The sequence below is a fragment of the Protomyctophum bolini genome (genome assembly GCF_963924005.1).
Source record: "Protomyctophum bolini genome assembly, chromosome: 24".
NCBI lineage: Eukaryota > Metazoa > Chordata > Actinopteri > Myctophiformes > Myctophidae > Protomyctophum > Protomyctophum bolini.
The window spans coordinates 6,016,470-6,028,570 of NC_137885.1; the positions used below are offsets into that span (position 1 = coordinate 6,016,470).

At 42.2% G+C, this 12,101-nt stretch overlaps 2 protein-coding genes across 3 annotated transcripts in view; one reads left to right on the top strand and one right to left on the bottom strand.

Moving 5' to 3' along the window:
* Positions 1-9,110, top strand: part of ephx2 (epoxide hydrolase 2, cytoplasmic) — an 18,513-nt gene extending 9,403 nt beyond the window's left edge. The window contains exons 8-19 of one of the 2 annotated variants that reach the window (XM_080758060.1): positions 1,244-1,322; positions 1,484-1,518; positions 1,616-1,642; positions 1,747-1,832; positions 2,430-2,541; positions 3,042-3,116; positions 3,641-3,686; positions 4,224-4,326; positions 4,476-4,545; positions 5,380-5,460; positions 5,626-5,684; positions 7,734-9,110. In XM_080758060.1, the coding sequence (XP_080614186.1) occupies positions 1,244-1,322; positions 1,484-1,518; positions 1,616-1,642; positions 1,747-1,832; positions 2,430-2,541; positions 3,042-3,116; positions 3,641-3,686; positions 4,224-4,326; positions 4,476-4,545; positions 5,380-5,460; positions 5,626-5,684; positions 7,734-7,803 (843 nt within the window). In that variant the 3' untranslated portion in view covers positions 7,804-9,110. Of the gene's footprint in view, positions 1-1,243; positions 1,323-1,483; positions 1,519-1,615; positions 1,643-1,746; positions 1,833-2,429; positions 2,542-2,606; positions 2,719-3,041; positions 3,117-3,640; positions 3,687-4,223; positions 4,327-4,475; positions 4,546-5,379; positions 5,461-5,625; positions 5,685-7,733 lie in introns of both variants that reach the window. The other variant, XM_080758061.1, reaches the window with a different exon arrangement.
* Positions 9,111-10,317: 1,207 nt separating this feature from the next.
* Positions 10,318-11,712, bottom strand: LOC308311705 (E3 ubiquitin-protein ligase TRIM35-like; the record flags this gene model as incomplete). Its single annotated transcript, XM_080758492.1, has 1 exon — positions 10,318-11,712. The coding sequence occupies one exon, from the start codon at positions 11,710-11,712 to the stop codon at positions 10,318-10,320; it is 1,395 nt and encodes a 464-aa protein (XP_080614618.1).
* Between the last annotated feature and the right edge of the window lie 389 nt (positions 11,713-12,101).

Genomic DNA, 12,101 nt, shown 5'->3' on the forward strand with positions numbered 1-12,101 from the left:
TCTGATTTATAAACAAACAACACCACGCTGTTGCGCATAGCATTAGCCACCGTCCCTAGCTACCGTCCCATCGCCTGAAGGGATGCGACACTCTGATTGGTTCAGAAACTTCAGACCGGTGTTTCATGTGGAAACACCATTTTCATGTTGTTCATCATTTCCGTTTCACTGCGCCTTTAAGGATTACCTGCAGACATATGGAAGTTATTAACCACGATTAACCTGATGCCCCTATAATAATAATAATAATAATAATAATAATAATATGCAATGCTATTATAGTCAACATGTTTCTCTTTCTTTCTTCTCTGTCTAGAAAAGTGTAGAAAACTTGGTTTTAGTTGAACACAAAACTTGGTTTCAGTTGAACACAAAACTTGGTTTTAGTTGAACACAAGCCCCCTCTAGTGGATAGAAAGGACAAATTGACCTTATTATGCCATTTTTATGTGCAACGCAGCAGTGTTTGGTTTTTGTTTGTTTCTTTCTAACTTTTTGTGTCAAACTCACGCAAAGTCACACATATATGTTCTTAGGGAAAATAACACATAATAAGCACAATGGAAAAAAGTCCCCATGACTTTTTTGTGTTATCCTTTCAGCCTAAATGTATTACTGTACCTCTGTGCTGTTTACATTTCAGACTAGTAAAGTATTCAATCAATCAATCATCTACAAGCTTATAATACAATGTGGCGCATCGCATCCATCTACTATTTTGGGCTATTTGACGCCTGTAATGAAAGTACTGAAATAGTAAAAAACAAAAAGAATACATATTTACACCTGGTCTCACCGTTTAAGAAGCACAGCAATACAGACATTTACCCTGTGTGTAAGTAACGAGTAACTAACCATAGGTTGCATAATGGAGATATGAATTAGGCTGCAGAATACTCTTCAAGATAGGACTTGGTGGTAATGTGTTATCTGGCATTTACAGAAAAGAGGAGCATCATTGTTATTTACTTCTCTTCTCTTCTCTTCTCTTCTCTTCTCTTCTCTTCTCTTCTCTTCTCTTCTCTTCTCTTCTCTTCTCTTCTCTTCTCTTCTCTTCTCTCCTCTCCTCTCCTCTCCTCTCCTCTCCTCTCCTCTCCTCTCCTCTCCTCTCCTCTCCTCTCCTCTCCTCTCCTCTCCTCTCCTCTCCTCTCCTCTCCTCTCCTCTCCTCTCGTCTCGTCTCGTCTCGTCTCGTCTCGTCTCCTCTCGTCTCGTCTCGTCTCGTCTCGTCTCCTCTCCTCTTAGATTCCAGCGATTGCAGCAGCAGGTTTCAGAGTGTTGGCTCTGGACATGAAAGGATATGGCGAGTCATCTGCCCCCACAGGTCTGTGTTCATCATTTTCTGTCGTAATGAGATAAATATATGTTTCTAACCCGTAAAGTGATTTTAATTGGATTTGACTCCCATATGTCCTGTGCATGTGAGTAGGAGTCATACAGTAGTGCATTTAATGTACTTTTTTTATTGTCCATCCTTATCTGCAGAAATAGAAGAATATTCACAGCAACAACTTATGCAGGTAAACGCACGTATGCGCACACACACACACACACACACACACACACACACATTATATCATTTCATTAAATATCTCCACTGAATGATTCTTTTTTCAGGATCTGATCACCTTTATGGATAAGATGGTGAGTGACATCATGGTTATTTCTACATCCATGGACCTATAGTGTACCTATATTTCTAGTGGATGTAGATACAGTATAATAATATACTGTATGTCTCCATTTAGGCTCTTCCTCAGGTGACCCTCTTGGGTCATGACTGGGGCGGTGCCTTCGTCTGGAACATGGCTCAGTTTCATCCTGAGAGAGTCAGGTAGGAATACATCACTCAGGCAGGCACGCACGCAGGCAGGCACGCACGCAGGCACGCATGCATGCACAGAAGAACAGAGTTCAGGCTACACCACAAATCGATAATCTAATCATGTGTTTTTCCGTCTGTGTCCCGTCCTTAGAGTATATATGAATAGAGATGGCATCCGAGTTCTCCTTCCATCCCACATGCATTAAGTTGCTCAAAAGCACATGAGGCGATTTCACTCCTCCTTCCGGCTAGGAACAGAGTGCATTCTGGGATGTATTGCAATAGTGTCTGGGCCCAAACACATGAGCGCGCTGCCGTTGAACGTGCACGAACGCGCACAAACTTTCTGCCGTCGTCAACGTGCACAATGATAGTCAACGGACCAGCGCGTTCATGTGTTTGGGCCCACGCTGCAATACCAAATTCGGCCACTATGTCCATTTCGCCTCAGGGTTTCCTCTGGGTGCCGTCTCTATTCATATATACTCTAAGGTCCCGTCGATATGTGGCCATATGTGTTTGCATGCATTGCAAATGCATAATGTGAATCTTGTTTTTTCTGTGTATCGTGTGTATCATTATCAATGTGTGCGTGCGTGCGTCCAGGGCAGTAGCATCGTTGAACACGCCTCTGTTTCCAGAGAACCCCAACGTTCCTCCTATGGAGTTTCTCAAAGCCAATCCTATATTTGACTACCAGCTCTACTTCCAGAATCCTGTAAGTTTGTGTGTGTGTGTGTGTGTGTGTGTGTGTGTGTGTGCGCGTGCATGAATGCACTGTAGGGCAATAGCATCGTTGAACTTTCCACATTTTCCTGTGGACTGCAGTGTTCCTCCTATGGAGAAACTCAGAACCATTCCTGTATTTGACTACCAGTTCTACTTCCAGACCCCTGTAAGTGTTTGAACTAACAAAATAACAAAAAACTAAAAACAAAAATTGAATCTGAATCTGAATCAAACTCTAATAGAATACAAGTTTAGAAGCATCGTCCAGAAACATGAATGGTCTCAGAAATGTCCTAAAAGCAAAGAGGTTAATGCCTCGAATCTGTGATTTCTTCAACTGCAGCTATTGAGGTGAACAGCAGCAACGATGGGTTTACAATGATAATGCCTAAAACAACATTATTCCAATTTTTGGATTTTTTATGCCATGGCTGAAGGCCACACATTACAACGCTTTGTTCTGGTTCCCTGTGTGTGCGCACGTTGAAGGGTGTAGCAGAGGCGGAGCTGGAGAGGGACTTGGAGAGAACGTTCAAGATCTTCTTTGTCAGCAGCGCAGACTCGGTGAGCACACACGCACGCGCGCACACACACACGCATACACACACACACACACACTCTCTCCTTTATTCTATGTTTAAAACGCAAATTTACAAATATCGTATTGATGGTTTTTGTCCAAAACTAGGATTCATGTGGTACATAACGTACCCTATTAGCCTGAATATAAGATTTTTTTTCCAATGGAAATATCCTAAAAAACAGGGTCGTATTATTATCGGGGACTAGACTATTTGACATTCATTGTTCTTTTTCCCAAAAAAATTAGTCTTATAATCAGAGTCGTCTTATATTCGGCACAATGCGGTACTTCATTTAATTTCTATAAATTGTGATATTGTGAAACATTGTGCAAAATGAAATGCATGCATTTAAAAACCCATTTAGACCTTGCGTAACACATGCGCTGTTTTACCTTTCATCCCGGATGCGGCGCCCTCCGTGTCACATGCACCTTAGAATAAGAATAATTTGAGGTTTAATTTCCATGTCTTTACTGAACGCTGTGACTGTGGTGTTGTCTGCAGGGCACTCTGGTACCTGATATCAACACTTCTGGAGTCTGTGCTAGAGGTGAGAGCTGATACTCAACTATGTGTTGTTGTTTTTTTACACTTATTTTTTTTTGATGCAGCAATGAATAAACATATGTGTACATTCTGTTGTATCCGACATGTAAATATCCCCCCCTCCCTTCCAATCAAGGTCAGAACAAGACAAATAAAACAAAGACAGACAGTACAAGACAGTAAAAGTAATTAGTAAACTAGTATCGGAAGTACTAATGAACATAGTAAGAAAAAAAAAGGAAAAAAAGGGTAAAACAGCATCAACTATGTGTTTTGATGTGCTATTATTATGCTGTTACTAACTACACTGTGTTATGATACTGCAGTGTGTGTTAATGTGGTAGATATGATACTAACAGTGTGTGTTACTGTGGTAGATATGATACTACAGTGTGTGTTACTGTGGTAGATATGATACTACAGTGTGTGTTACTGTGGTAGATATGATACTACAGTGTGTGTTACTGTGGTAGATATGATACTACAGTGTGTGTTACTGTGGTAAATGAATGATTTAACACTACATTGTGTTGTGTTACAGGTGGGTTGTTTGTGGGCCTTCCAGACGAAGTGCCCAGAAGCTCCATGCTGAGTGAAGAGGCGTTGCAGTACTACGTCAGCCAGTTTAAACGCAATGGATTCAGGTAGGCAAAAACAATAACTCTCTCTCTCTCTCTTCCCCCTTCACTCAGCACCCTGCTCTGTCACTAATATGTCTAGTTATTAGTTAGTTAAGCAATTCTGTATTTTTGCACGCACGCACGCAAGTCCTAACCATTCTTTTCTGTTTCAGGGGGCCGTTGAATTGGTATCGCAACATTGAGAGGAACTGGAAGTGGAAGTGTTCTCGTCCCATGGGGAAGGTTTGTTAAGATGCACACAGTCAGTCACACACCATGGCCCAATCCCAATCATTAGAAAGAAGAAAAGAAAGTCAGGAGACAACACTATTTGTTTTGTTTTTCGTCTTATAAATTATTTGATCGGCCCAAAACATTGTGTTCATTGTCATGATTTGTCACGATCCGAGTTGGCTTTGTCCGCGGCGTAACCGTCTTTAAATAAATTATATTAGAAGTGCCGATGAGAGAATGCATTGGGGTTTCATTTCCTGGGCCACTCGCTTTTCTGAAAGGGGGCGGGACTGCGGCGCTCTATTGTGTTTGTTGACATTCTAATCGCGATACATAACTAATTTGCATATTTAAATGATTGACGTTTGGAGGATCCCCCTCATTCCCCTGGTAACGCTATGAACTGTGGGTAATTTCTTTGCTAAAGTCAGCCCAAAGTCAGCATCGACGCTGACTTTGGCAAAGGGCACATAAAGGGGCGGGGCTGAGCACTCACTGACTTACCGATTTCAAATGGGACATCCCTCAAGCCCTCGCAGACTTCACATGAACGCGCAGCTAAGTCAGTGAGGGCTCATTGAGTCAGCAAGGGAGTGGATTGGGATTGGGCCCATCATGAAGGACAGGAACTGGAGCCAGGGTCACATTGTTAAAAAGCGTGTGTGTGTGTGTGTGTGTGTGTGTGTGTGTGTGTGTGTGTGTGTGTGTGTGTGTGTGTGTGTGTGTGTGTGTGTGTGTGTGTGTGTGTGTGTGTGTGTGTGTGTGTGTGTGTGTGTGTGTGTGTGTGTGTGTGTGTGTGTGTGTGTGTGTGTGTGTGTGTGTGTGTGTGTGTGTGTGTCTTAGCTGATGATGCCAGCGCTGATGGTGACAGCTGGAAAAGACCCTGTCCTGTTGCCCGTCTTCTCCAGGGGCATGGAGGAGAGGGTAAGTACATTTTCCTGGGGCTGGGGAGGACATGGAAGTGACAGTTTGCAGCTTTATGTTTCTTTTGCACTTTGTCTTAATGTTTTGTGTACCGTAAAGCACTGAATTGCCGTATGGGAAATGTGTCATACAAATACACTTGCCTTTCCTCTCTTCCTGCTATAGGTCCCCAACCTGACCAGAGGGCACATTGAGGAGTGTGGACATTGGACTCAAATGGAGAAGTACGTGTGTGTGCGTGTGTGGCCAGAGATAATTAAGGAAAAGGAGTCCTCACTCCTCAGACAGTCCTCACTTTTCAAGTTTAAAGATACTTACACATTAATACAAAATTATATTTTCAAAGTATTGCTTGTTTCGTAAGTACATCCACTCAGTCTGATTAATAAAGGACCACTTCACCACTTTTCAACCTATCGTCATATAATAGGTCCTCACTAATAATCATGAATAAATTGTTATTGACATTCATTGTTCTTTTTTTTCAGTTATTTTCTACTCTGTGTCTCATAGGAGGGCTGTGGGCAGTTCAGAAACAGTCTTCCAGTGACATCATCGATGGGCAATACAAGCTAATAAAAACTGCAGGCTTTCTAGTCCTGAAAAGTTACAATGTAAAAATGGAAGCCATCGTTCTCACGATAATGAAAATCTAAATACCTTTGTAAAAAATCTTGTTTAAAAAGAAATCTGCCTAATGATGTCACTGGAAGACGGTTTCTAAACTGCCCACAGCCGTCCTATGAGACACAGACTGAGTAGAAAAGAATCGTGCCATTTTTTCATGATTATTATTGAGGACCCATTATATGAAGATAGGTTGAAAAGTGGTGAAGTGGTCCTTTCAATGTCGTCAAAGCGATGTTGATTTTTCACATTGAGTAGCAAACCTGTATGACTGTCTTGACTGAGGCATCAAACATGGCCAAAGCATTTCCGAGGGTCCTCAGCCAAAAACGTTGAGGACCCCTGGACTATTGGACCTCATTCCGGTAATTGTCCCAAATATGGCAGTAAAAGGGTGGCGGGGCAGCGGTGGCCGAACGGTTTGCGGAGCGGTCTTGATACCGGAAGGTCACCAGTTCGAATCCCCCGACCGGCACGTTAAAAATTACCACCGCTGAAGTGCCCTTGAGCAAGGCATTGAACCCCTACCATGAAATGTTCTATGAGCAGGGTGTGGCTGTAAACGAGCATCTCGAGCTTAGTCCACTTCTCTGGGTAAACCAAGAACTTTGCTTTGCTTTGCGTGTGTGTTTGGTGTTCCTTTATTTTAGTTTGTAACCTCACAAACCAAACCAAAAGCTTTGTCACATCACAATTTTACAGGTGTAAAAGAGTGGGTGAAGTAGTTTCTCTCACAAACTGCAGTTAAGTACACAAAGTGTCAAAAAGAGAAGACTCATTCAAACAAATCATTGCGTATCAAATATACACAAAGTGTAAACGATGTGAAATATAAATATAAATAATATAGTACCTCAACTCGTACAAGTAAGACAACCGCGTAGTAGAACATATCAAAGTAATGTGGTGTGGAATTCATATCTGTGAAACTGTCCCTAAATGACCACTTCAACTCTAAAATGGATGGTGACAGATTCCACACCACAACTGTATGTGTGACAGTGGTGAACGATATACTGTAGATATAGTTATAGTGCTTGATTAGCTCTGGTCCATAGCTCTAATGCGTTTAACCCATTCTGACCGGGAACCCGTTTTGGTGTTAGCATCATGTTATGCTTTATCTATTGAAAAATAGCAGATCTACAAGCTCATAGCGCGCCACCGAGTGGCGCGCTACGAGCTTGTAGGTCTGCTATTTTTGAAAAATCGAAGAACGACTGACATTTTTAGAATCTGATCTCAGGTCAGAATGGGTTCATCAGACCAGTGTGTGTCCAGTGAAAACCTCGTATGAATCTGATCTCAGGTCAGAATGGGTTAAATAAAATCCTTTCTGGCCAAAAAGTACCGTTTATACGTGTGGTGGGGGGGCTCGGAGTGCTTCCACTAAGGAAAAGTATAGGCTTTCTAATGACACAATCCGCCTTTGTTTTGGTGAGTAGCAAAACATTTCTTTTTATTTACGTTAAAGACGAGAGGCTGGTCTGCATTCATGCGAGCGGCGGAAGTTGAGAGTAACATAGCTCTAAATGCAACGCATTAGAGCTATGGACCAGAGCTAGTGCTTGATATGGATGGACAGCCCTTTAGTTCCTTAACCACACGTGTGTGTGTGTGTGTGTGTGTGTGTGTGTGTGTTTCAGGCCAGCGGAGTTGAACAAAATCCTAATATCTTGGCTCCAGGACACACACAACACAGTGCCTAAACTGTGAAGGAGGCTGGCGGAATGGACGGATGAATGAAGTAGAAGGGTGGAGGAATGAAGGGGAATGCGTCTGCTTGGCAATGGAACGAGGGATGTAACTGATATTAGTGCCTGTGATCAATACTGTAGCCACATCTAAAGGCATAGTTTTTATTGTCACATGCACTCACAGTCACCCGTTCTCACATTTGGGTGCAACAGTTAATCAAATGTATTGATGTACCGGTAATCGATTATAAAAACGTGCTGCGATACGATGTGCTGTTGGCTTGTAGATCACCAATTTTGTACAAACTACTAACCCCAAAATAGGCCTTAAGTGGTTAATTAGATTGATACATTTAGCCAATTGAATAAAACAAAATCTATTGGACATAAAAACATGAAGGAACGGTTATTCAAACAAAGTATGGAAGTAAATCCATAGTTGCAGACCTGCAGTACTGAATACGATGGTGATGGTGTCTATTCTTAGTTCAGGACATGTTATCTTAATTATCACCTGTAACAGTAGCGTGGGATGTTATCACCTGGCATTGCCCTGGCGTACTGTACACCAGCTCACGTAGGCCAAAGGTTGAGCTTGCAGAACTTCTATTTTCACCAAATTATTTCCAAATGCAAGCATTTGGCTAAAGTTCTTCCATTTTCTCTGAATGTTCATTTATGACATGGCCTGTTCACCTGTAAAGTACTGTGTTTCACCAGTAGATGTCAGGTTTTGCACACATTTGGGTATAGTTTAGTTAGTTATACCCTTTTGCAATGAGCACTAATAATTATTTGAAGAAATCATTACTATGTTTGCTCAGAGTCAGTATTTTTAAACCATGAACACACTTCCAATAGATGCATTTATGCCATTTGGATACCATTTTGTCAACCTACTGTATGGCCTATTTAATTACTACTACTGCTACTACAACAACACTTTGAACAGTAACAACATAGTTTGCTTAAGCTTTAATGGAACTTGTTTGAATGAATAAAATGTTCTTTTAACCAACATAATGTATGGTAGAGTAAGAGTTGCCATGTCTTCTGATAAGCGACTTTGGTCTTGTTTTTTCTGTGAAGTCGCCTGTAAATGTTGGTCGTTTTGGGTTATGTTTTTTTTTATTTGGGCTTATTGTTTCTAAATTGTAGTTGCTTACCAGGATTTCCTCATTTTGTTTAAACCAGTGGTTCTCACACATTTTCATTTCAATGACCCCCAAATTAAATGGTACATTTTGCATTCATATGTGACCAAATGAAAACTGATAATGTTTTGCAATAAATCACTTTGACTACGCCACTCTCTTTAAGGGGAGAGACCCTACACCAACCATATATTTACTGTTACTGTGGTGACCCAAACTCAGGTGAACAAGACAACAGAGGCTTTTGTGTGTACAACCATTGAACACTTTATTTAAATATAGGTTTGTGTACCAACACTTTCATCGACCCGGGACAATAAGACTTTAATAATAATAATGAGCACTCAGCACACTGCTAAAACGAATAGCACACTACAAAGGTTAAAATCTCTCGGATCCCAACCACTGGTGGTGGTACACAGAGGAGTTGCCCAAATAAATAGAAATAAGACTAAAGTGGAATGAAATATTTATATTACTACAGGCAGTTGTTCTGATCAAGCAATTGGTTGAAATAGGCTCTCCCACCGTGCTGAAATAGGCATGACAGCACACCTAGCCGTTATTAGAAGATCTGAGAATGGATTAATCACATTAGAAATATCAGTTAGTTGTGCTGAATAGTGATTAGACAGTTTTGTCAGAGCAGCAGCATTATTGGCTTAGGAAGTTGAAGAATACTGACCTCTGCTGGCGTTGCGAGAAGCATAATAGTATTCACTCAACCATTCAAAGCCATTTGAACATCTGCCTCACAATGCATTATTATTGTTCGATATGAATTATGTCTAATCCCGGGATAAAAATTGCTATTGTGATGATCTGACTTCCAAGACAAGAGGGTGACATTTTGTATGGGTGTCACTCAGGTGACACAAGCCAGAGCGACATGCAGGGCAAACCATTTTTCCAACCACACAAAATTGAATAAGCCAATTCTACAAACCTTTGGTTTATTTTAGTTTAAAGAAAGCCAGGCTGTTCATATTTCTGTTAGAGCTTTAATAAACAATGTTATTTCAGGAGCCGCTCAAACAACATATTATACTGCCTGATGTCATAAAATATATGGCACAGATTAACTCAAACCAAACATGAGATGTGTGATAGACATTTATTGGGATAAAAACAATTCTTAAAAAAAAAGAAAAACAACTTTACAGTTTACTTGCCAGCAACCAGACCACAAATTAAATCATATATCTTAATTATTTAGCTAAATGGAGTAAAATTGTGTAAACATAACTTTTTTTTTCTTCATTACAATGCAAACTAGTTTTAGGAAAATATTTCAATCAATAAGGCTCAGTCATCCAGTCATGAATCCTGAAAATCCAATACAACAATCTAGTCTGCAGTCACTATCATCATCATCATCATCATCCCACAGTTACACTGACCTTCCTCGGTAAAATCTTCATACTAGGAATAGCCTCAATGTATGGAAACAGTGGGTCAGTGAATTTGTGAGTGTATGTGTGTATGCGTTTGTTAGTATCAGCATCGGAGAATGAGATCTTTCCCCTGTCACAGTCCAGCTGGACTCTGACCCTCTTGGGTTTCGGCAGCTTACCACGGAGGTCGACATGGTGAGCCCCCGTGTGATGCATGAAGCATTCGTCGTTGGATGAATTTATGTTCCACATAGCCCACTTTCCTCCCTTCTTCGAGGTCGATGGACATTTGGCCACGCCGGTTTCCCAGAATGCCTTGTGTCCGACCTCGACTTCCCAGCTGTGGGTCCCTGTGTTAAAGCCCTCTGACCCCAGGACCCACCGATTGGCCGACCTCTCGGGGTTGTCGGGAAGCTGCTGTTTCACGCGTGTCACACGGGTCAGGTCACCGGACACGGTGCACTTTTGATGGGCAGTGTTGGGGTTCAGGATGACTGGAGTGTAGGAGACAATGTCCTTCATCTGGTCCCAGACTCTGAAGGTCAGGTTGCCCAGGTGTTGGGCCACATCCATCAGTGCTCCTGGGACCAGCTGTGGGTCCGCTATCGTGAGCTGGAACCTCTCCATTGTGGCCTTGTAGTTCTGCAGGAATGCCATGTGCTCGGCTCCCAGGTCCTCCTCTATGGCTCCGATAGTTTGTGAAAGGGTTGCCATGTCTTTTTTCAGACCCTTAATCTTCTTCTTCATCCTCCGTCTCTTCTGCCGCTGTTCCTCTCTCAGTGCAGCGATCCGGACCTCCTCGTCCTCTTGTAGAAACTGACGGAGCTTCTGAAACTGTTCCTTGATCTCAGTCTCTGTGTTCTGTGTCTGGACCGTAATGTGTTCCTTTGCCTTGTCACATGTGGTTTTAACTTGATTAAATACCTCCAGTTTCTTCCGCAAAGCCTTTAGTGATTTCTGGACTTCCTCCTTGTGGTGCAGTGCAGCTTCATCGATGGGTGTTAAAGTGTGGTCCTTGTGTTTTCTAGAATCTTGACACACAACACACGCTGGCTGTTGACATCTCAGACAGAATAGGTCGAGTTTCTCAGCATGCAGACTGCAGAGATCATCAGGCCGTGATGAAGTTCCCGGACGTTTGGAAGCTCCCGGTTGCCTCTCCCGCATGAAGGCCTCACACACGTTCTTCAGAGCCAGGTTGCGGGGCGGTTTTCCTCTATTAACTTTCTGACAAACTGGACATTCCTTTACTCCCTTATGAGTCCACCAGTTCTGCAGACAGGCTGTGCAGAAGCTGTGGCTACATGCGAGGACAACAGGATCGTTAAAGATGTCGTGACACACAGGGCAGGAGAAATCATCTTCTGAAAGCGACGACATGGAAGCCATTCAAGTCTCTCAGTGAAGATACAAACAGTCGTGGTAATTAAGGTAACACTCCTCCCTCTGGAATGTTCCCTGTTGACTTTCACTGTGAATCCTGGTTCTACTTACAGTCCATTCAACAGCAGATTAAATTTGTCTGGGTCAGTATATTGCCTCCTGTAGCTGCAGTCTCCTCCCTCACTCACTGCAAGTCAAAACACTTGAATGTGGTCTGAATTCAGAATCCTTTATAATAATGAGTCTGGCAAGGGGCGGAGCTTGACACACACACAGCTGGTCCACATACATTTAATTGGTTGAATGAGATGTAGGCCTACACATTACACAAGTATCAAAGTCAGTATGACAAACTGCCACATATGAACTCAAACTGACCAAGGCTA